General features: G+C 36.0%; 1 protein-coding gene and 1 long non-coding RNA gene across 3 annotated transcripts in view; one reads left to right on the top strand and one right to left on the bottom strand.

Annotated features, from left to right (window-relative positions):
* Uaca (uveal autoantigen with coiled-coil domains and ankyrin repeats) overlaps window positions 1–25,444 on the top strand; it is an 81,171-nt gene that overhangs the window by 31,010 nt on the left and 24,717 nt on the right. The window contains exons 1-9 of one of the 2 annotated variants that reach the window (XM_004855553.4): window positions 3,376–3,796; window positions 5,982–6,115; window positions 9,960–10,048; window positions 13,779–13,843; window positions 14,738–14,795; window positions 18,419–18,489; window positions 18,590–18,696; window positions 21,539–21,720; window positions 22,808–22,845. In XM_004855553.4, the coding sequence (XP_004855610.2) occupies window positions 3,713–3,796; window positions 5,982–6,115; window positions 9,960–10,048; window positions 13,779–13,843; window positions 14,738–14,795; window positions 18,419–18,489; window positions 18,590–18,696; window positions 21,539–21,720; window positions 22,808–22,845 (828 nt within the window). In that variant the 5' untranslated portion in view covers window positions 3,376–3,712. Of the gene's footprint in view, window positions 1–3,375; window positions 3,797–5,981; window positions 6,116–9,959; window positions 10,049–13,778; window positions 13,844–14,737; window positions 14,796–18,418; window positions 18,490–18,589; window positions 18,697–21,538; window positions 21,721–22,807; window positions 22,846–25,444 lie in introns of those variants that run through there. The other variant, XM_004855554.3, reaches the window with a different exon arrangement.
* On the bottom strand, window positions 1,845–3,692 carry LOC110344111 (uncharacterized). The gene is made up of 2 exons (XR_002386410.2): window positions 3,510–3,692; window positions 1,845–2,099 (listed from the first exon to the last, which is right to left on the bottom strand). It is a non-coding gene; the product is annotated as an uncharacterized LOC110344111 (long non-coding RNA).

Below are 25,444 nucleotides of genomic sequence, written 5' to 3'. Positions count from 1 at the left end.
TTAAAAAAAGAAAACTGGGTAAGAAGTCAAAACAACTGGATCCTCTAATAATTCTCTAACTGCCTACATTTGCCTGATAGCAGACACAATCCTTTAATCTCTGGAGAGCTTTGAGGGGCTAAAGGATGAGTTGATTACAAGTGACCAGTAATGTAATTAATCATCCCTGCATAATGAAGTCTCCAAAACAAAACAAAACTCAAAAAGACAGGGTTCAGAAAGTTTCCTGGTTGCCAAACAGAGGGAGGTCCCTGTAGGATGGCACTCCAGGAGATAGTAACAAGCCTCTAGACCCCTGCCACATTCTTTGCTTGATTTGTGGCTTTCATCTGATCCCTGATAACACCTTTTCTCATAACTGAGTAAATTTAAATAAAGTTCTTCCCTGAGTTCTGTGGGCTGCTCTGGCAAATTAACCATACTAATGGAGGAGGTAATTGGAACTGTGATATGTAGCCATTCCTAGTCAGCACAAGCCACACCTTGGTCCTTGCAATTGGCATGTCTTAGTCCATTTTGTGTTGCTATAACAGAATACCTTGGTAATTAACAAAAGTAGTTTATTTTGGCTCACAGTTCTGGAGGCATCTGGTCCACTTCTGTGGTAGCACTGCAAAAGGCAGGAGAGCAAATGAACATGTGACAGAGAGGCACAGTATGAGGGCAGCCTCCCTTTAAAACAGCCAGCTCTCCTGATAACTAATCCAATCCAGCCGGAAAGATGTAAATCTCTTTTAGAAAGCTAGTCACCTCTTAAAGGCCCCACTCTGTTACACTGAGGACCAAATTTCAGTATGAGTTTTGGGGGGAACAGACCTGTCCAGACCAGAGCAGCAGTCTTGAAGTGAAAGACAAAATAAATGCTTGAATTTTTCTTTTTACTTCTTTGTTAATTTTTAAAATAATTTTTTCTGTTCAGTATTTTCAATGAGGAGTGTCACCAGTGCCTTCCAGATTTGGACTTTAATATCTGCCAGGCACAGTGCTGAGACCTTTCATCTGCATTAATTCTTTGATTTTCTACAGATAGGTTTTCTGTTGTTATCCTTACTTTGTAGTTGAGGGAGCCGAGGCTCAGAAAGTACAGATGAGTTCTCCTACTAGTACACAGCAGGTAGGTAGCAGAGCTGGAATCTGGACCAAGTTTACCTGACTCCAAAAAATATTCTTTAACTGCTACTTACAGTGCTTTCTGAGGGGTACAGTGAGATTTGTTGAGTAATGAAAAAAGACTCAAGATGTAGATATATAGTAAGGGTCAAAAAAGGTCTTTTATTGACTAGAAGCAAGGTCTTGGCTCAGTTGCAATCATAAGGGCTTTCTGCCATGACTCAGATCAATAGATGTTTGTTGTCTGAATATGGAGTGTTTACTGGGAAACTGTGTTCTAGTAAATGTGTGTTCCAGATCTGACCTAGTTAACAATTTGTTTTAAGAGAAAGTGGATTCATGAAGTAGATTTGGATTGCGGTCCTTAATGTGGGTCCAAATCTAGTGATTACAAATGACTTATTTAAAAATCAGTTTTATAGTTTCAAAACAGACATAGCAAAGACCTTAGATATCTAGTCAAATTAAATAGGTACTGGGGAGACAGGCAGTAAATGCAGGCTATAACGACAAACACTATTAAGCACTTTGAAGAAAAGGACAAAGGCAGAGGATAGAGTTCAAGACAGGGCTTCTTATTTTTTTCTTTTTTTGGTACCGGGGATCGAACTCAGGACCTTGAACTTGCAAGGCATGTGGCGGAACCATTGAGCTAAATCCCTGGCCCAGGGCTTCTTAGATATAGAGGTCTGAGAAAACGTCCTTGAGGAGGTGACATTTGAGAAGAACCTGAATGAAAGTGAGTAAAGAACTTTATAAGGTACAGGGGACAGGACAGCAATGGCAGGAGTTTGCTTAGGGCTCTTGGGAAACAGTGATGATAGTGGGAGCAAGAGCAGGCGCAGATGAAGTCACAGATGGTTGGGGGGGTCACAGGACAGCTCTTGTCCACTAGGGGACACAAAACCCGTCTCCTGAACGGGGACAGCTTCTTCCATGGCTTCTGTTGTTCATCACAGGTTCCCCCTTCTTTTTATTTCCTTTTCTTCCTGTTTCAAGAAAGAATGTGCTTGCTTTGTTAACCAAAGAACACGCCTGGGTTCTAGCCCAGATTTGAGTCTGGGTGAAGTCTCTGGGTCCAGCCACATGAATCCTTTGTGACAGCTCATGTGATTTGGAAAAAAAAATTGTTTTAAAAATAATGCATTATGATGTGTGACCTTAGGTATTTTATAATTAGAATATAGGCCTAATGTTTTAAATTGAAATAGTAGGAAATGAGTTTCTTATTGATCTATAATTATAGCAGTTACCACCTTCTGAAAAACACTTCTGTTGGAATGTTTTGCATTCCCATAAAACAGTTTTCCTGAATGTGTCCTTTTGGGGGAACTATAAATTATTCTCATGCATTGCGGTAGGTAGAAAAATTTTTTTTTAAAGAAACAACACTCTAAACTTGCAGATGCACTGGCCTTGGTAATGTGAGGAATATTGGTATGAGTATGGATATTGTAAGAAGGTGGAGAAGTTATATGGTTTGTCTCCAAACAGAGTTTCATTTATAGTCTGTAGCTCAGTGTTTAATATGTATTTGCCTCCTTTAGTGTTTAATCAGTTTGTTTTTTATCCACTAAATCCAGATAATTTGACTTTTCACTGATAAAATATTTACTTGTTATAACAGGCAGGGTGCTAAACTGGGAAATTAAGAGTACTGAGTTAAATTTAAAATATGTTGAAAAGTATTCATCATGATGTAGTCTATTTAATGTCTTGGCAGTGCTTCTGTCTGTTCTCATTTAGCATTCGAGGAGACAGACTGGCAGCAGTTGTAAGCTGAAACCTGGTTGTATGCAGAATGAGACTGGTCTGGTTGGGGTACTAAAATGGAGAAAATTTGAAAGTGTTATTGTGTGTATGCATTTCCCTAAATTAAAATGTGACACACATTTGCTTTAAATAGAATTTTAGATTCTGCTTTTCAAGGCTATTATAACTTTATGATAGATGATCCTAAGACTGAAACTGGTTTTAAATATTGTTTTGTAGAATAACCAAATTTGTCTCTTAACAGTGTTGTCATTATGTCACACGAGTTGTTCTGATATAATAAGCATGTTTTACAACATGTTTGAGTCATTTTCCCTAGCAGACCTGAAATCTATTACTCAGAGGAGAAGCATGCCTTTACAATATATTCTTAGCTGCTCCTTCCTATCAGTCAGCTGTCAAGTCCTATGGAATCTAAAATAGAGCCCGCCAATGGGAGACAGGCTGCACGCACACTTTTTACTGGACAGCTCGGACGTGGCCAGTTTTATCATGCAGCGGCGTCTGTGCTCAATGCTGAGGCAGCAGGATGCAGAGCGCTATTCACCTTTTCCAGTGGGGTCCCTGAAAGGGACAGCTTTTGAGAGACAGCTTCTAAAGAATAAGAAATAGAGGAGTTACAGTACCTGACTTGGGGCTGCCCTCAAGTGTTGCGCAGCAAAGGAAGATACTTTCCAAGCGTTATGAAGGCGGAGAAGGATCCCGAAGACGAAGAAAATATCGTTAGAGATCCAAGCTAAGTGTAGCACAGCATGTGAGGGACAGAGTCTCTCCTTAGCAGTTCGTCTGAGGGCTTGCTTTGTGAGCTGCTGCAGAGATTTGTAACTTAATGCTGAGTCGTTTGCTGTTAGAAACAAGAAACGAAACCCTGCCTATGATGAACTGTTGGCTGTCTTGTGCTCCTAGGAACAGAGTAGGTAACCCAGTAGAACAGGGTAACCGAAGATTCTGGGTTAGGCTTTCAGAACTGTTTTGTTTAAAAATGTACCGTTTTATTGATGTTGGTTTCTATATTGTTATTTTCTTCCTGACTTGCTATTGTGATAGAAAACAAAAATTACTTTGTTTTTCTGGGTTTAAAAAGCACAGGGCAGAATGTTATTAATTGAGCAGTTAATTGACATTGTATTAATTGACATTGGACCACAAATGAAAGTGGTGTTTGATGAAATAGAACTGAAAATCACTTGCTAATATGAATTTTTAATCCCATTTAATTTTTTTTTAAAAAGCCTGGCCTTGAATTTTTATGAATTTTTAGTGATTTAAATACTTCTTTCTCTTCTAGCAAGTTTACTTGGAAATAAAGATTGTTTTACTTGTAGGGATAAACTAATCAATATAGGGCAAGTATTTGTATGCTAAACATGACTTAATCCTTTAGGTATTTGAAAGTGCAGTGTCTCTTAGATCTATATCCACTACCACTCATCAAATCAGAGGCAGTAACTGTTTTGTTCTAATGCTAAAGAAATGTGATACCTAAAATGTAGTTCAGATTTTGAGCCAATAAATAGCATTATTCTCTACTTATAATTGGAAGTTTGAACTTTTAAAGTTAGGAGGAAGTGGGTGAATCACTGAATTTAACCAATTTTGAAACAATTCTTGTGTTTTTCCAGTAGGTGGACTAGGTTACATTCAAATACAAATGCAAGGGTGAATAAAAATTTTAATATAGTCATCTTTTTAATATTCAATTTTCATCTTTTTTATTTCAAATATTTAATGAGTACATTGACATTTAGCTAGAAAATGAGTAAATGTTTTTCATTTCTTTTGGAGATAGTAGTAGATATAAAATAATCATATTGGTCAAACATTTAGAGGATCTGCAAGTGATTTATTATTTCCAGAGGTTCATTATGGTATTTATGGGCATAGGATTTTCTTTGTAAGTTATATGAAAAATATATAGTATTTTTGTTCTATAGGAAATAGCTGGATTTAGCACAGAAATTAGTAGTAAAGATAAATATGTTATATAATATTAATATACAAATGTTTATATTATAAATATTAATTATACATACAAAACATTTATAAATATATCTATACTTAAAGAGTCATAAAGAAATTTATTAGGCAGACTTTTAAAAGTATACACTCAGAGAGTAGACTACAGGCCCTTGAGAGAGATTTGTTGGTATAGTTTAAAAGACCAAAATTTTAGTTGTTAAAATAATATGCATTTGTGTTCCGTGTTTTGATATTTCTGTTTACTGGGAAAAGACTCAAAAAGGCTTCACAATATCTTGAATATACTTTCTCCAAGCAAAGCCAAAGATAACCTCGATACAATTAAAGTATATATTTGTGTGATGCATTCTTCTGTTTTAAAAAAAAGATTTGTCTTTGATCATACTTTTAAATACATGTGCAGTTTCTGTTAAAATTAAAAATCTTTTTTTATAAAAGCAAAATTTGTTGAATGTAAATGAAAATCATCTGTATTCCTATTTTTAAGGAATTAATACTTTGTCTTAATTTTTTTCTGTATAGAAGTTTCTTTTTATCTTAGTATGTAAGCATAATGAATTGCTTTCTCTATTGAGTATATGTAAGTGCCTCCATAAATATATTTCTCATAGTACCTCTTAAATAAGTAAAGGAGGAGAGGAATATAGTTTCTTAAAATATATACAGAACTTCACTGCCTCTGAGAGTCCTGGGGACCTATCTGTAAGCAGAACCAAATCTGAAAGTCTGAGTTAGAGGATAGGAAAAGCACACTGATTTGGGGACCTTAGAAGTCGAGGTTGGTCTTGGCCACTTAGGTATCACATAATGTCCCCAGGGCCTTGACTTTTTCATCTGTTAAGTAGAGATGATAATTTTAGTGCCCTGGGGTTGTTTGAGTCATTCCTGCCTGGCTCAAGGTGGGTGTTTAGTGATTTTTAATTCTCTTCTTTGCCCTAAAGGCAAAGAGAATACTTCTCCTGCTTCAGGAAGGTTGTGTAACTCTGCTGTTCTGGTGAACTTAGCACAGCAAAGAAACATTTGGAAAGCAATTGGAAAATGAATGATGTACTGTGCAGTATTACTTTCCCCTCCTTTAGAAGATCTTACTAACACAATATGCCCTTCTCCTTTTGTAGCATGCGGCTGATTGGAATAAATATGATGACCGATTGATGAAAGCTGCAGAAAGAGGGGATGTGGAAAAAGTATCCTCCATCCTTGCTAAGAAGGGAGTCAACCCAGGCAAATTAGATGTGGAAGGCAGATCTGCGTAAGTGTTCCCCATGGCAAGGGCACATCTGAAGAGGTTTGGGATACAGATGAAATTTGTGAATTATGGCTATCAACTTTTTGTTAGAAAGTCTTTATTTACCAAAATTCACACTACTTAGCTTTTCAAAATGATTATTACTCTGAATTTAAAAGATGTCCAAGATAGAGAGAGAACACCAGAATCCTATCCACTGATCTGGCTGTTTAGGTCCCATGGTAAATCATAGCCTATGATTATTTGGTGCATTTTCACTTAAAAGCCTTTTCATATTCCTTACCATATTTGTTCTTCAAAGCAGCCATGTAAAAGTAGGAAGAAGTTTACAGAAGTTAGTAGTAATTTGTTCTAATCACATGAAAAATCACATGTGAACTCATGCTTTCTGTCTTTGAAGAGTTTGTGAATTGTACCCCACCCTCATCCTCATTTTCTTACTTGAATCATTAAGTGAGAATTTTTAGTGCACAAAGGAGGCAGAACAAGTAGTGTGGTTTAGGTAGATAGTTGATTTTACTCTTTAGTTTTTGTGTTGTGAGGGGGACTATTGGCTTATTTATATGCTTGTGAATGTGTATGTTAGCCCCTCTTCTTCCCAATCTTTATCACTCATCTTCCTTTCCAGAGTGGGGAGCATTTGAGTTAAAGGTTAGACCTAGATTCTGTTAGGACCCTCTATAATTATAGCAGTTAATGCCTTATCTGGGAACCCTTCCAAAGTTGGAGGTAAAAAGTCTCATTTCCAAAAATTCCTCAGTCTTTTATGAATGTATTCAGAATATTATAACTGGAGACCAGATACTAAATATAGAACTGAATATTAGGAAGTAAATTATTAATGTTTCATGTAGGTCACTACCTTGGAATGCTTAGATATTTAAATATAGTAAAGATAGTGAAGCATGATCAAAAATGTTTTTTTTTAATGGTGGTAGTTGCAGTAAATACATATTTGTTTTATTAGTAAAGGCAGATTGTAAATTTTATTAACTCCTCTAGAAGCAAACATGGGGGCCATCATTAGTCTGCTGCAACCTGTATAAATTAATTTTTAAAGCAATAAAGTTTGAAAAGTTTTAAGTTTATAGTGCCTCAGTTTTATCAAGTGGTAATTTGATAGCTACAGAAACATTGGTTATTTTGAGTCCTGCCCCTATTTTTGCTAAATTTAAAGATGTTTATATGGCTTAGTACGAATAGTGACAATTTAATATCTACAAGTGATTTTTTTTTTCCAGTTTTTTCTTTACCAAGTGTTAAGATGTTAAAAGATGAAGGAAATCTTTCTTGGGATGAAATTCTTCAGTGAAACCTTATTTCTTAATACTTTCATACTATTTATCTATACTTTTAGTGTTTTAAATGAATGTTTGAGATTTTGTTTGAGATTTTTGATCCAAGATTCATTTTTGAGTTGGATTCTTTGTGCTAGTAGAATATAAAAATGTGGTATCATTTTGGTACCCCAGGTCGGGAAGGGTCACCAGGAATCCCTGCCACCAGCTGTGGCAGGATTGTGGATTCCAATTCCTGACTTCCTTCCTGTCAAAGTTAGTGTTCAGCCTCTCACCTGCTTTCTCTGGAATCAGCAAATGCTGATTATTATAGGGAAAAAGGGGCCCCAAATACAAAGCTCACTTCTCTGGACTTCTGTCTCTGATTGCGTCCTGGACTAGTGAGATTTTGTTTGTTGTTGTTATTGTTGGCTCACTGATGCCTTCAAGCAGATGCTTATATTGTGTTGTCCTCAGAGGTAGTGATTGTCCAAATTATGTGTCTCTTCCATTATGGAAGCAGGAGTCCATGTCTTGTTTTTTAAAAAGAAAACTTACAGTTGATTTTTTAATTTCAAAAGAGTGTTTCTGTGAAAGTTTTTCATATTTCCTTTTACAACTCTGCATACATTTTAATGATTAATACATCTTTCTGAAGCACATCTACTATTTATAGCATGCCAGCATTAATACTGCATTGTAGATTTGTTATGATTTCTGTCCTTTAGTATGTTATCTGCATAATGTTAATTTTGAAGAAAGAAATCTTCCAAGTTTTGTGACTAAAGAAATGAATACAAGCAAGCAAACATAAGTGGTTTCCACCAGGATGGTTCAGAGACTAATACCATTGTATGAAGTAAATCAGTGTTCCTAAAAAGGTTCTGGTAGTTCATTGAATAGTATAATTTGCTATATCAGTGTTGTAGAGAGATTAAATGATACCCTCAGCCTTAATTTATTTTTTCTACTGAAAAGAGAACCAATCTGACTCTTAAGAACCCTATGCTCCCTTTATAAGAAACCTCTCTTTCTCTGTAATTCAAGTTGTACACAAACCTGTCTTACTTAGGAGTGTTTGGTCTGTAGTTTGCATTTATCTGGTATGATGCTAATAGAGTCACATGACTGAGTGTCATAATATCTGAAAGTAAATTTGCAAGCTATCTTCAGATTTTGTCTCTAAGCATTTAGTTATTCATATATATACATATATATACATATATATATATATGTATATATATTTATTGTTGTTTTGTTTTGTTTTGAGACAAGGTCTCAGTATGTAGTTTAGGCTGGCCTTGAACTCACTATGTAGCCCAAGCTGGCCTCAAAGTTACAGCGATCCTCCTGCCTCAGTCTCCAAAGTACTGGGATTACAGGCAAGTGCCACCATGCCCAGTTAGTTATTCATATATTTAAGGGACCACATTTGTTTGAAACTTGGTTCTGAGCACAGAATAAGAAACAAAAAAGACAAAAATTTCTGCTTTTATTGAATCTACAGTTGAGTGGGGAGAGACTGACAGACAACACAGGAAATGAACTTTGAATTTATATAATGAAGATGTTAAGTTCTGAATAAAATAATAAAGGCAGGGATGGGGGGGCCGTTCTAAGGTTTCAGGGACTAGGCGAGCATAGCAGTTTTCAGTGGTATGGCCAGGGAAACCCCTGGTGTGAGTGTGATGCAGAATGTACCTGTGTCCAGACACCTGGCTGAGCACATCCATGTCGTTTGTCTCCTGACATCTGCAGGGTGGTGATTGTACTTGTTTAGCTCCTTGGTTCTGTTTTAACCTGAATTCAATGTCCATTGCCAAGAGCTCCTAGTGTATTTACTAGTTTGAATGTGGTCAGTTTTACTGAACACAGTTTCTATAAATGTTTGTTGATTAATAAAGTATTAGGTGATCAAAGAAATAATGGAATAAGTCAACCATACAAGTCTATAAGCAAGAAGATAAATTAGGTGGAGTCATTGGTCACTTTAGTGACCTGTCACTAAGAAGACCCATCAGCTCTTTTGTTGCTTTTCAGGGTAATTTTGCTTGTTTTGAAGGCTGTTCCATGTCAAGTTTAGTTTGCTATGTCTAAAGACAAGGGATAAATGTTTTGATCTGTCTTTGGCATCAGCATTATGCTTTAACTTAATCTGTTTTGTCAGTTTCAATATATTTGACAGTAAACAAAATAATCTAATAGAAAAATTTCAGTATGTTTTTATTAAACTCCAAGAACCAGTGCCTTGCTATTGAAATAATAGAGTTAATGATATAATTTAAATTTTTTCTCTTATTGAGGCTATTGACTATTAGAATATTTCACTAGATCTTAGAACGTAGTCTTAAAATGCATGGTCCTTTTATGTAAATTGGATTTTGGAGCATTTCAAATTTCAGAATTTTGGATTAGAGAGGCCCAACCTGTATAGGTATTCTAATGTAGCCTTTAAAATGTGTGTGTGTGTGTGTGTGTGTGTGTGTGTGTGTAAAGAATGACATTACTGTAATACTTAAATACCTTTAGTAGCTTCTGTGGTATAACAAATATATTTTCTTTTTGTTTAGCTTTCATGTTGTGGCCTCAAAGGGGAATCTTGAGTGTTTGAATGCCATCCTCATACATGGAATTGATATTACAACCAGCGACTCTGTAGGTATGTTTACTTCAATAGTCAGTGACAAAACATAAAGAGGTTATAGACATTGTCCACTGCTAATATTCTTTTCTTTTTTTGTGGTGCTGAGGATTAAATCAGACCCTTGCCCTTGCTAGGCAGACACTGTACCATTGAACCACATTCCCACCCATCTAATATTCTTAATCAAATTTAAATGTGACTTTAAAAGAGAAGTCCTTATTTTTCTGGGTTTAAATAGTTGAGAAGAGGCTTACTTCTGAGGTATCATTGAGAAGAGAGGGTTAGGAGAAAGGATTACTGGACCGCAGTTGGAAACCTACCAGCTAGTACTGGTCTTACTTGTGTTATAGGATCCTAAACTGTCAGATTTTGAAGACTCTTTAGTGAAAACTTGGTTATATTCATATGCTACTGTGTGCAAATCCTCTCCATCACGTGGCCATTTGGCATTGGGGTGGACATTTTTTTGTGGTAGAGAATTAACTGCTGAAGACAATGGCCCCTCCACAAGGTTAGAAACAAGGATAGCTGGCATTTATAGAACATGTGTGTGACTGCTCCACTTAGAGCTTCACTCTACACACTTCACCTGTATTAACTCATTTTACCCTCACATTAACCCAGTGGGTATGAGGCACTGAGCTGTGAAATCCCTTGCCCGAGTCCCTTCCATAGATGAGTCGCAGTCAAAGTCTGTGTTATTAACCATTATACTTCATGAGAGGAACCCATTCTATATTTGCCTAACTATATTTATAAAAAATTATATTTATAGAAAATGTTTAGAGACAATGAAAATCTGTTTTTTACTTGTTCTTCTGCTTCCACTTATTTATACCTTTATCTGTCCATTAAAATTGATAGTTTAAACTTACGTAGCAAAGTAGACCTGTGTGTACATGAATACAGCTATTGCTTTTCTTCAACAAGAACCTTGGTTTTCTACTTACCAGGGTAACCATTCTCAGTTCTCTAGAATTCTTAAAACTTAGTTCTCTGTAGTTCTACTTTGTTATTCAGTCAAACATAGGAGTTCATATAGGACAGAATGTCCTTAACAACTTTAATACTTTATCCTATGACTGCATATATGAGCCAATAAACATATTACTGTTATTCATCACGGAAGTGAAAGAGAAATGAGATAGAAAATGAATTAGAATTAGAAATGGAAGAGAGAGAGGGAAACAGATCACAATTGAGTCAGTGAGGAAAATCTTTACCTAAAGTTACATCAAATTCTAAATGAAAGACCAAACTCTGTTGTTTAGAATGAAGAAAGAAATATGTTTATTGCTTAAATATTCCCCTTAAATATCAATGGAAAGCATATGTTGTTTCAGAAAATTTAGATTACTATACCTCTTTGGAACTCCTAAGACTACTAATTTATTGTGCTGATTCCATTTGGAAGTGTATCTTTCTTGTTTTTGTCTGTGTTCTCTCTGTTGTGGACATTTTTGCCTTGTGACTAATTTAGTGACTTTTGCCCTCCTTCCTTTGAAGATCAAATTTAAATGCTTTCCCAAGCTCGGCAGACATTGTTTCATATACTACATCCCAACAAATTCTGCTTGGCTCTTCCTTTCTTTGGTTTATGCTGCTATTTAGCTATATTTTTATTTAACTTGTTTATTGTATTGTCACTAGAGTTGTCCTTTCTTGAGAACAAGGATCTTTCTCAACTGCTGTAGTGCCTATTATAATCTGCATGTGGATATTTGGTAGAAAATATTTAGGTAAATTACCCTAACTTCTATTGTAAATGGAAGTATATTTAAAACAAGAAGTTACTACTGTATCTGATAACTCTCCTCCCCAACACTCTGCCACCTTTGGGATTTTCCTTAAAATCCCATGTTTGAGATCTGATGTTTCCTTGATTTTTTTTTTTGCTCCCATATCTGAAATGTCTGAATTTAGTATTCCCTTAGCTCTGATCTGATATTTTTATGTGATTAAGTTTCTGTAGCATTTTGTTGAATAACAGAGACTTTTAGCACTGTGCCTAACCCTGCTATCCACATTTCACTCTGTCTTCCAGTTTAGTCACTTTTCACAACATAAAATGTTTCTAAGAGTCTTGTCCAGGAACCGTGGCAAATTGAAATTTGAAATGATCACATGACTGACATGGAATGAGAGGATGTTTGGATGCGGATGAGCATGTTGTATCTGGGCCTGTTTGAAGACCTTGTCCCATAGTTCAAGAATCTGCTTAATCAGCTACCCAGAAGCCATTAGGTCCAAGAAAAGTATATCTAATCTCATATATAATTGGAAGGCAACTTATTTATCCATATCAGATGATCAGAATATAAATTACTTATTTTGTACCAGAAAGGCATACTTGTGAAGTCAAATTATACTTTGAGAAATTGAAAGGTTAGGGGGAAATGAAGGGCATTAAAACTAAGCTAGATTAGCCTAGTAAACCCTGGTATCTTTTACCATTTAAGAGAGATGAAGGAGGTGTGATCAAATAGTACAGTGAATATTTAAATTTATTACAGTAAAAGAACATTGCTATGAATCCCCCTCAGATTACTCCCTCTTTCTATGAACACACTTATCCAATTGTTCTTGCCACTTTGGGAAGCAGTTCTGAAAATCTTCTTTTGTGAGTGTCTTGTGCTGTCATGGCTATCTTGATGTCCTGAATTGATTCAAAACATTTACCTTTCATGGTCATTTTGACTTTGAAGAAGAGCCAGAAGTCACGTGGTGCCACATCTAGTGAAAAAAGTGGACGAGGACACACCATCATGTTTTTATGACACTGCCTTTCCATTGGATGGCACTCGGCAGCAGCATTCACTGTATTTTTTAAAAAAATCATACTTCATAGAGACACTCATGAGAGAGGACTTCCAGAGCTGCTTCAGAAAGTGGCAAGAATGGTTGGATAAGTGTATTTGAAGCAAGGGGGAGTATTTTGAGGGGAATTAATGGCAATGTGTCTTTTACTGTAATAATTTTTTAAAACATTCTCTCTGTATGTGTAAAGAAAAACAATTAGGAGAGAAGAATATGTGGAGGTAGGCTGTTCTCTGCAAATTTCCCTTTTTGAGAGTTCAGAGTCAGCTTTTCCCTCTTTTCCCCAACCCTTTTGGCATTTCCTTTCAGATTGCACTTTTTTTTTTTTTGGTACCGGGAATCAAACTTGGGACCTTGCGCTTACGAGGCAGGCAGGCGCTGGAACCACTGAGCTAAATCCCCAGCCCAAGATTGCACTTTTTATTGCACATTATATTTGTACAAGTTGTCTAATTTTTAGAGACACAATCTCATAATGAACTTTAAATTTTAGCTTATGCAATTAGAGAAAACTTTTTGCATGATTTGTACTTATTTCTCCATTTCCATATTGCATGTTTAGAAATGTTATGTGAAATTTTTCTTTTCTCTCCATTCTGTCTCGTCTTTTCCCCTCTTTTTGCTGTACCAGTATCCAACTACCAACTTCACTCAGGCACTGTACAGGTGCTGGAGATACAGTAGTAAATAAGATGGAGTCCTTGCTCTTTGTGGATCTGTGTGATTATTTTTTCCCACCTTCATTGCTTTGGGGTGTACATCATTTCTTATTAAAATATCAAACTAGTGAAACATCTTAGAAACGAAAGCCTGCTTACAAATTAAGTATCTTGTCAAATAATTTTAGAACAAAGAGTAATATTTTCATGAAAATTCATGTATGAAGAAAATAATTCTTCATATATATTTTAAATTATTTCTTTTATAGGGAGAAACGCACTTCACCTGGCTGCTAAGTATGGACATGCATTGTGCCTACAAAAACTTCTGCAGGTAGTAGAAATGGTTAAAACATTAATTTTAGGGGGCTGAGGATGTAGCTCAGTGGTGCCACCCACGCCTGCCTGACAAGTGCGAGGTCCTCAGTTTGATCCCTGCTATCAGGAAAATAAAATTTAAAAAAAACTTTAGTTTTATTATTTTGACAGCAAATAATATGTTTTCAATGTCTTCTGAAATTTGAGATCAAAGAAAATGGTAGGCTAACTTTGACTGTTAGTTTACATAGTAGTTTTTCCATCGTTTCTGAAGGAAGGTAGACAATAAAGAACAAAAACTCTAGGGAAGTGAGTTGTTTAACTCCATGAATTAAAAATAAATAACAAAGACTTGACCTTCCTGTTGACATTAGCTGGAGATTGGAATTTTCTGCTGTCTATAATATGGCATAAGATAAAGTGATACAGCATATGATTTAGATGTTTCTATACATAGATAAATTAGACTGTAATATTAGCATAGTTAAACTTTTAGTCAGGCAACCACAAAATTCTGTGAACCAATTGGCTGATTTAAGGTTTCAGTCAAAGGGCCTGGTTATACATTTGCCACCAAGTTGCACAGCAGCAGTGATTTGTTCTGCTAATTCAGTGGTTCACTTTAACTCTTGCTGAAGAAAAACAAAAACCCAAACAATAACATATTTTCAATATCCCATGCAATTGTAGTGGACCATATGTTTCCTGTTTGGTGAAATACTGTTAAATTTACACTTATATTATGTTATTATATTTGTTTCATGTCAAAATATTTAGTAGATTGTCTGAAAGTCTTTAGTTTCTTTGAAAAGTGGAATAATTTAAGATTAAATAGCAGCTGTTCCTTTGAGTCTGGATATTGAATTTTAAAATAAGACTCTTAAATCACCAAGTTTCTGTGTTTTAACAGTATAATTGTCCCACTGAACATGTGGACCTTCATGGAAGGACTGCACTTCATGATGCAGGTGAGTGAAGGTTTCACTTGGACACAAACGTGTTAAAATGTGTAGCCGTTAAAATTAATCTCAAGGTTTTAATATATATTAATTATATATTAATATTATATGATAATTATATATTAATATGTAACTCACGGAGAAATAATATTAAACACTTTGTGTACTCCTGTTTAAATTTTATTTGAGCATGCAGCTTAAAAAGATTTACTCAGTCAATATTAACAGGCCAGTTTGCTAAGATACTAAGGGCATAGGATGGATCAAGCATCTTCCTACTGTCCTGGAGCTCCAAGGGAGGAAGGAAAGAGAAGAAATAAGGAAAGGAGGGGAGAGAAAGAGACAGAAGGAGGAAGGAGGAGAAGGGGGAAAGGAGAGAGAGGAAGAGGGAGAGAAAGAGAGGGAAAGAAGTCAGGTGGGGCAGACAGTGTGTGTGTGTATTTGAGAATTGGTGGGAGAAAGGCCTTTTCTCTTTCTAAAACTGTGTCTATGTAATTAATATGCCTGAACCTAATGTTTCTCATTTGCAAAATGAAGGTAATCATACAATTGCAATAAGTAGTTATAAGTAAATCATAAATAATGCCTGACATATAGTAAGTTCTTAATTAATGGTGGTGTCAGTGCTGAATTTAGAGATGTCAGTGCTGAATTTCATATCATGGTAATGTGCTATATTTTAAAAAAGATTTTACTAGTCATTTCACTAATTTTATTAATTATACTTGTGCATCTAACTTGTCTGCATTATTCTCTATAAAGAAAGTACACTGGGGCTGGGGATTTAGCTCAGTGGTTCCACCACCTGCCCTGCAAGCCCAAAGACCTGAGTTTGATCCCTGGTACCGAAAAAAAAAAAAAAAAAAGAGAAAGTACACTGAAAAAAGTTTAAGTATTTTTGAAATGTAAGATAGCTAGCTTGACTCCTCTAAATCTGAAATTCTTACAGTTTACTAGAAGGCCAAGGAAAGAAAATATCCTATTCTCTCTTTTTATGTACAATATATAGAATATTTGCATAAATTAAAGTTATCTGCATTAAAGATATATTATAGTTAAAATTTCCTTCAGTTCTTTGTTTGTTTGGTTTTTTAATACTGAAAATTAAATTGAGGGCCTTATGCAGGCTAGTCAAGCACTCTACCATTGAACTGCATCCCCAGGGCTTTTTATTTTGAGACATAGTCTAAGTTGCCTAGGCTAACTTGAACTTTTGATCCTCCTGTCTCAGCCTCCCAAGTAGATAAGATTACAGGCATACTCCATCATGCCTGGTTTTCCTTTATGTTTTTATACCTTAATTTTTGTTCAGTTTCTTCTTTTTGCATTTTAGGTTCCTTCATGGTATTTTAATTTCTCACTCAATGTATTTTCTTTTTTATTTTTATACACAATAGTATTATTTATAAAGCATTTTTACATACATTATCATGAGTTGTATGAGCTTCTGTCTTATTGTCCATGTATTTAAAACTGGCACAACTTGATTGTTTCATACCTTAATATTTGCTCAGTGTGTGTATTAGTAGTATGGAGACATTTTTGTTGCAATTCTAAAAGAACTTTAGTATCAGCTTCTGCAGTCCAACCCTTGGGCCTTCCAGATATTTATGTATCCCCTACTTCCCACACATAGAACCCTGTATCCCTTTCCCAGGGGAAAAATACATAAACTAGTTCCATTTCTGCATCTAGTTTAATGTCTAGGATTCCTCTATGTGCAGTGCTCTCTTTCAGGCTCTGAGGTGACTTCGTGGTCCAGTAACCTGTAAATTCAAAAAAAAGGCATTTGTCTCCCTCAGTATACAGTGAAGAAGCACTGACAGGATAAGTGAAATAAAGACTTCCTTTCGGAAAGGGGAGAACAGTCAAGGGTAGTAACAGGTAGCAAGTCCTGCTGAGCAAAACATGCACATTTCCTCCTGAGCTTTGAGTAAAGTTCTTGGTTAGATCTTCTGGCTGCTGCCATCTTCTTCTTCTCTTTACAGGGAAAATCCCTTATCTCTTGTCCTCTGGGTCTTGGCTGTCCCTTCTGAGAATGCCTTATTTTGCATTATTCTCCAGGCTTACAGATAAATTGGATGTTGGAGAGAGATCCCCTTTGTGGAGGCACTTTAAGCCTGGAATAGAGTTTAGCCAACTGGGCTTTTGGAGTTTTGAATAGGATGATTCCCTTACAACATTGGTTGGTTTCTGTTATGTTACCAGCTGCTTCTATATGCTAAGACCTATGTCTAAAGTTGTTTTCTGAACACATGAACCCATGGCTCCTTTATTTTTTGTCATTATTTCTGGACTCAACATTTTCTACCTCATTTCAATGGCTACTTACTTCAAAGCCATCATAAATAATAGTCTTGTTTAGATTAGCTGGTGCCTCTGCTCCACAGGGTCATTCAGGTCCCAGATTGCTTCCATTTTTGCAGTTCTGCTATCTTCTAGAATTGTCCTCAACTTTAGCAGGTCCCTCTGAGTTCCAGCTCACAGGAAGGAGATGATTGTGGAGGAAATCATAGCCAGTCTTTTAAAGCCTAGACCTGGAAGTAGCACACCTCACCTTTGTCAGGTTTCATTGGCAAGCTGTAAGTCACAGTCACACTTTACTGGGTGTTGGGGGAGGATGGAAAATGTAGTCTTGTGGACATTGTATGCCTGGCAGTTTTGTTTTCATGAAAGAAAGAGTGATTTGACATCAGTGAGCAGCTCACCCTCTGTGCCATAGCATCTTTAATACCCACTCACATGTTAAGTGTATAAAAACTCAGGAGTTTATTGTGCTTTTTATCTGTTGTTCTCATCTAGAGTTGAACTGATAGTTATAAATTTTATAGTTTCTGAATTAATATACTCAGTTTACTTTTTATTAAGGTTGATTATGCATTTACATAAAAGATTTGCTGGGTTAGAGACATAAGGAATGAAAATTTACTTGATTTTCTTAATGTGTATTTAGTTTAATTCTATTGTTTCACTAAAGAAAAAAAGAATGCTGACTGTTCTTTTTATGCTAATTATACATATATAATCAAATGGCTTTGAAAAAATCAATGGGGGTATAAATGCTATTTTATGAATTTAACAGAAATGTTTTCTTAATATGAATATGAAGTCTAGTATTGGTTAAAAAGAAGCACCTTGTGATTTTTACAATTAATTTTTAACAAGATGACCTACTTTAAAGTGCAGATATTTCTGTTCTTAAAAGGAAATACGAATTGTGTGGTTCATCCTTTGTTAACTGTGGCTTTTCTATAAAAAGAAATCATTAAAAGACTGAGCCTACTTTAAGAATCAAGGCAGTTTTAGCCATGTTTAAAAATAGACTAAATAGAAAATGTAACTTTGATTTTTATTATCTATGTTCACACTTAGATTAGTAGCATATTCTTATCTTCTATGAGGCTGACACTATCCCTTGATCCTAATAAATTACTTAGAAAATTATAAAATGATTTTGTCTAATCCACTTTAAGATGGAAAGTTGAGGCTTGCAGTGCTAAACTGAGATGGAAGGATGTGAAGCTTGGTAGTAGAGAAATTGAAGAACTTCTGTTGCCTTATATGGAGCTAGACAGACACCATGTGTCTTCCTGCAGATGTTCACCACTTATCATTTCTCTTTGTTTCTAAAGCAATGGCAGACTGTCCTTCCAGCATCCAGCTGCTCTGTGACCATGGGGCCTCCGTGAATGCCAAGGACATAGTAAGTCAGTTTGTTTATTCTTAGTTCCACTCTTATGTTCTAACTGCTACATTTTGGGAGACTTGTTCTCTTAATGCTGGTTTATCTTTCTTTTGTTTAGGATGGGCGAACACCACTTGTTCTGGCCACTCAGATGTGCAGGCCAACAATATGTCAACTGCTGATAGATAGAGGGGCGGATATCAATTCCAGGGACAAACAAAACAGGTAATTGTTTTATCAGGGCTGCTAGGTAGCTGCTGGGTGCACAGCAATTAAGCAACTCTGCTGCTGTGACCGGGCCTTTCCATCCCCCTCACCTCTCCCTTTCCTTGGCCTACTCTTTCGTGGAATTAGCCTGCAATTTTCTCCAGAGGCTGCAAAAAGGAAGATGGGAAGTAGGGAAAGAGGATAGTATGAGAGCTGAGTGAAGAGCAATGATTAGGGCCTATATTTGGGTCAGAGAACTGAAGGAAAGAGGAGCTATATCCCAGTTATTTTAAGCTTTTAGAAATCAGTAATAAAAATGGGCATAAATAAATATAGGAGAAGAATAATAAAGTTACAGCTACAGTCTATTTCTTCACTTGTGAATCTTTTTAAATTTTTATTTTTATTACTACATGTTTCAGTACATGATGCTAACACAGCTTAATTCTTTTTGATTCATCTTCCTTCCATCTCTTGGTCCCCTTCTCATTTACAAAAGATCTAGCTACCTGCTTCCTGTTGTCTTATCTTTTATTTTTCTCTTTAATTTATTTTTATTCTGGGTTTCTATTAAAAGAAAAACCATGTAGTATTTAAGCTTCCGTGACTTACTTCACTTAACGTTATGGTTAACAAGGTACATCTATTTTCCTACAAATGACTCAAATTTATCCTTCTTTAAGCAGAGTCGTACTCTTTAATGAAATTGAAACTAAAAAAAAAAATAAAGAACTAGTGAATTGAGCTGATTCTTTGAAAGTACAAAATAGACAAACCCTTAGCCAGATTTACCAAAAGAAGACCCACATCAGTAGAAAAGGTGAAATCATATAGACACCACTGAAATCCAGAAGATCTTTAGTGACTATGATGAAAAATTGTACTCCCCCAATCTGGACAGTCTTGAAGAAATGGACAGATTCCTTGACACATCTGAATTACCAAAACTGAACCAAGAAGACATGAATCTTTTGAGAGTCAAGTGGCTCTTGGATGTCCTGAACTTGAGATGTGTCAGTTTAGTTCACCTTGAGGTGCTTGTTTTCCTTAACCTGCCAGGTACAGTACTGTCTCCTCCTCTGAAAGTGAGTCTATTTCTGTACCTCAAGCTTCCTGTAGTTTATTTGTCCTCCTATATTTGAATGTCTTGTAGTTGGTACGCTCTAGTGGTTTTTGTCCATAATGCTCCTTTCTCCTCTAGATCTAGTGTATCCTGGTGCTTGCTAGATAATAATTCTGATGTTTATGGTCACAAAATTTTTGATGACAAATATCTGAAATACTTCCCCCCAATTAGCTGAATTGTAACTAAAATTTATGAGATTTTATAGATAATTACTAATACAGTATTTATTCTTTTTAATTTTATTCTTTTTAACATATACCCTATTGTTAGTAGTTCATCAGAAGTAGACAAATACAATAAAACAGTCTTTTGATGTCAGATTTTATAGCTCTAATTGTTTTTTTTTTGGTACCGGGGATTGAACACGGGTCCTTGCACTTGCAAGGCAGGTGATGGAACCACTGAGCTAAATCCCTGACCCTCTAATTGTTTTTAATGTTCAGACATCTGAAAGGAGGAAATTCTTAAGCAACTAAATCATTAATGTGATTGAAAAAGTGACTTTTTCATATTACTTTGTTTTTGCAGATACAATAAGCTGGTTCCAAGTATGACAAAGAAAATTTGACTTTAAAATTAAATTTTTGGATCAGAGAGGAATGATCTAGTTGATCCACATATAATGCCTTATATTTTTCAGAGCATTTTTTCCTACATTGGAAGTTCTCACACATACACACACACACACACACACACACACACACACACACACCAGTGAATTAGAGAAATATATAGTGAAGAAACTAGATTAGCAGATGGTTTTTTTTTGGGTTTTTTTTGTGCCGGGGATCGAACTCGGGACCTTGTGCTTGTGAGACAGGCGCCGGAACCACTGAGCTAAATCCCCAGGCAGCAGATGGTTTTTAACATATAGTTTCCAACACTCTGTATGCAAGTGTTTCCTGTTTTACCTTTAGCATTTTAAAAATCAAATAATGTAAACTTTAATGCCTGTTTGTATAGAATTTTATACCGGCAACTATGGGGACAGGGTGGCTGTTTAAGAAAGAACACATACATAGAAGAATAAAGGCAAGAGTATGTTGCCTTATGAAAAGCAGTAAAAACAGACAAGTTGACAAAATCAATTCTAGATTCCTCCTAAGTTTTCATGACAATGTAATTGTTACCTGATTACTGTTTACTAATATACTGTGAAATGTTTAAGTACTAAAGATTCTATAGGCAGAATATAGCCATCGTCCACATGAGCCTGAAGGTAGTTGAGGAAACTCTATATGAGAAGACAAGTTTCAAATGAAATCTAAAGACATGAAAGTTTCCCATGAAGGAAAAAAAAAAAAGCTCTTTTCAACAGGACATTGAGAACAAAAACTGATTCTTTTCTGGGAGGAGAGGAATTTGTAGGGGAAGTTTGTACTATGTGATTCAGCTTATGAAAGGACTTTGAATAGCTGGGTTTTGAGGAGATAGGCTAGTAACATTAGTCATAGAAAATTTTTGTGGTATTATAGATATTGAAGAATGGGAGTAAAGTAGATTAGCTTGTTGGTAGGAGTAATTAAAGTATATATGAGGATATAAGACTTTTGCTTTGCAAGCTAAAGACATGTTTTTATAATGTGATGAAGTTAAAATGCAAGCTGAAAGTTTAAAGTAAAATCTGTGTCTATAATGAATATAACTTGTTAAAGTAGTGTCTGTTTTAAGAAGGCATTTGAGGAGTTCCGTGGGTTTTCCTCAAGGTTTTGTATTCTTCCACTATCCTTCTAGAACTGCTCTCATGCTGGGTTGTGAGTATGGATGCAGAGATGCGGTGGAAATCTTAATTAAAAATGGTGCAGATGCAAGCTTGCTGGACGCCCTTGGCCACGATAGTTCTTACTATGCGCGAATTGGTGACAATCTGGACATTCTAGCTTTACTGAAGACTGCAATGGAAAATACCAGTAAAGGTACCATTCGTTCTCTGTGACTAGAAACATCTGGGTTAATAAAGAGCAGCTTTTAAAGACTTAGATAATAGAAGCGAGAAACAGTGCTGGTTCTTCTTCTCTACCAGGGACTTGATTACTTCGCATCATAGTCTCTTGTTTCAAGGCAATTTGTGTCACATATATTGTCTAGTTTATCAGGTAGACCCTAATACATTGGGGGCTGATTTAAGAACCTAGAAGGAAGAGTCAACTGAAGTGTTTTAGTGGTACTTGTAATTGACACATAAAAATTATAGTTGTTAATATTTTTTGATAAAAGAGGAGTGAGGCTCCTGACTTTTGTACTTATACAGTTTTAAAGAAAGAATCATTGTTTACATGTATGTATAAAATATTCAACTGATGTATTGAATGCCTGTGCCAAATATTTTTCTATGTTTATGAAAGAGAAATTGGAAAATACAGAGAAGCACAATGAATAAACCTCATTACTCATCCTACCACCAATGAACCTCTATTAACATTTGGAAGCATATCTTTTATATCATTTCCTTACCTGTACGATCAAGGTCACCTATACTACTGAGTTGTAACTTACTTTTATGTATAACACATTTTGAAGGCTCTCCCCTCATAAATATTTTATAGTATAATTTTTATGGATGCATCAGGTTTCATTTATTTAAATTTCATTTAATAAATCTATGTCCTATGGGGAGTTTTTACTTATTTACAGTTTTTCACTAGTATGTCCTTACATGTAAATATTTTAGCATATATTTATTATGCCCTTAGGATCAGTTCCTATCTATAATCACTGGGTTTCAAGGTATCCACATTTTTGTAAGCTTTCAGGTATATATTGATAAATTACCTTCCATACTACTTGAATATTATATTTTTTAAAAACTATGCTAATTAGGCAAAAATGCTAGCTCAATGTTGTTTTAAGCATAAGTTTTGCAAAGAAAACCAAGAAGTAGTAAGTTTTAGAGGAAACTTTAAAGTTTATTCATTTAATATCAACTCATTTGCATAGTTAGGGAATGCATGTCTACCCTTGTTACCCTGCTATTCCACTGTTTTTCTCTCTTTAAATCTTTAGGGAGAGAACTTTGGAAGAAAGGACCATCTTTGCAACAGGTAGATCTTAAATTTAAAATTGTGTCTATTGTGCAGTTTAAGTGCTTCATAAAGCTAGTTAATGACATAGTGAGCTGTTTTGGGTTTCATGCATGCTTTCTCCTCAGTCATAAGAATATATAGAACCCAAGTGTTAAGGTCACGAGGTTCCATTAGGATTCTGTCAGTCAGCCTGGGAAAATGGATCTTAGTTCCAGAGAATGTATCCAATGGGAAGTAGCTTCCTGATCGGGGCCTTGAACATCCAGCCTTTTCATAATGTACCTTGTTGAGATTCTTAAATGATGAATTTTAGCATGGTAGATCATAGACAGTTTTTCCCTAATCTCCCATACAGAGTCAAATACACTATTATGGGAAAATGGTTTCAATGTAATGAGAAATGAAGAAAACGGAGTTCAAGGTTGATTATATATTGTGAGTCAGATATCACTGCTAGTATTTTTATTTCTTCTTAGTGTCTTTTTTCTTGTGTATTTAATTGAGGGTTTAAAAAAATAACATAATACATGAAACAATTCATACTTTGTACTAATTTTATTAACATTGCAATTTAACCCTGGTTTTGTGTCACAGATTGAGTAAATGTCTTATGTTTGCCTCTTGTCTCTTCAAGCTAAAGTGGGGTTGGTTTATGGCACTCTGGATCCAAAGATAGTGTAGGCAGCTTTCCTCTTCTGCTGGCTGTTCCCTTCCAGGCTTTCAGCTTTTCTGTAGGGAGAGGAACCCGGCACTTCCAAACCCTGGAAAGAAAGGAATCAGGTACCTTCAGAGCACGACTCATCATCATTCCGCATCATTTCTCCACCTCTCTCCTCTCTGAAAGCTGTTTTATGGCTTGTTTTCCTTTTCTGTCCATTGTAATTAACTAGTGCATTCACGCGTGGGTCATGTCTGTTGGCACTTCTTTCCCATCTGGACCAGTTGTTTTCAACCTCCTTCTCCCTGTTCCTCAGACATCTTAAGTGGAGTAGAATAAAATAAAATGTACATTGTATGTCTGGACCAGCCATCTCATGTAGAATCAGAGGAAAATGAGTTTTGAAATGTGCAGATATTTAGGCTAAAGAATTATTGAATATTGTTATGGGAATGGTACCCTGCTCAGGGCCCTAGGAATTAGCTAAGTGAATATAAAGAGTCAATATTCTACTGGGAACAGCAAGACTAATGGCTCCTAATTACTGTTTCTATTATTTATTAAATATACTTTTAGAATACCTGCTGCAAGTAGGATTTATTCTTGTACTAAGGGCTATGTAATCCCTTTGATCAAGAAGACTGCAATATGGTTATAAGCAGCACTTAGTTGTTTGCTCAACAAATAACCACTGAACACCTACAATGTGCCAGTTCTATCCTAAGTGCTAGGATATTGTAGTATATACATACAGTCCCTGCCCTCAGGGGGCTTCCGTGCTTGTAATCAAAGCTGGGGTGTAGCTCAGTGGTAAAGCATTTGTCTGGCCTGCACAGGCCAGTACTGCAAAAACAACCCAACCACTGAGCAATACACAAATGAATATTTAATATCATAGTAGATGTTACCGAGAAAAACAGGGTTAAGGGATGAAGGGGGAGAAAGTGAGGGATTGTGGAAGAAGCCTCATGGACAGAAAAAAACATGACTCCTCAGCCCTCGATGAGGGAGCATATTTAGCTGTCCCTGGGGGCCATGTGCATTTGGTGGTGGGAGCAGGAGAAGACTGATAAAGTAACCAGGTAACAGCTTAAGTACCTGTACTGTGAAGATACTAGCAGAAGGCAGGATGAAGACCCCAGTCAGTGCTGCGGGCAGTCACCATCTCAGGGAGCCTGGGGTGTAAGGGAGGTTTTTCAGTGTACTCAGAAGGTTTTGTGGGACTGGGGTGAGGGTGTTGATCCAGTGGTAGAGTGCTTGCCTAGCATGCACCAGGCCCTGTTTCAATCCTCAGGACCTCAGAAAGATAAAAGAAGGCTTTGTCAGGAAGGTGGATCTTCACGGATGGGGTTGACATCGTGTGTCTCAGCAAGGTGGGGTGGCGAGTGGAGGCAGTGAGTGAGGATTCCATGTGATGACTGGGGATGAAAGTGATTTGATGAAGTTAGCTGGGAGCAGACCACAGATTCCACTTGAACAACAGTCCCTTGGTAGGAGGAAGGAACTAGAACGTAGTTTGAACCAAATTGTGGCTATAGGAGATCTTTTTAATCTGGAGCCTATCCCTCCAATTCTAGATCCAGAAACATTAGAATGATACTTTAAAAACTATTAAACAAGTCAACAAGTAATAAGACGTATGAAAAAAAATTCTTAGAGAATTAAAGCAGTACCTTAAAAATTTCAAGGAGAGAGATGCTTTCAAAATGAATCATTGTGCCAGGTCTAAAGACTGATCTGAGTAAGAAAAAAAACGATGTCATTTTCTTGTCTAGTCACTGTGTCGTGTTTTTGCTAATGCAATCTTATAAACGGGAATAAAGTTTCAAGGCAGCAAGCAGGTTACAAAAACAGAACATATCCCCCACCACGTTATTTAGAGACCTGTTGTATAGAAAGGATTGCCTGTCTCTTCCTTAACACACCTCTTTTGTTCTAGCAGTGCTCAGAGAAGTAAAT

The sequence above is a fragment of the Heterocephalus glaber genome, unplaced genomic scaffold (assembly GCF_053883595.1).
Source record: "Heterocephalus glaber isolate CG9 unplaced genomic scaffold, H.glaber_assembly_v1.0 deba00001689, whole genome shotgun sequence".
In the NCBI taxonomy this organism is placed as follows: domain Eukaryota; kingdom Metazoa; phylum Chordata; class Mammalia; order Rodentia; family Bathyergidae; genus Heterocephalus; species Heterocephalus glaber.
This window is presented reverse-complemented; position numbering and strand designations above follow the sequence as displayed.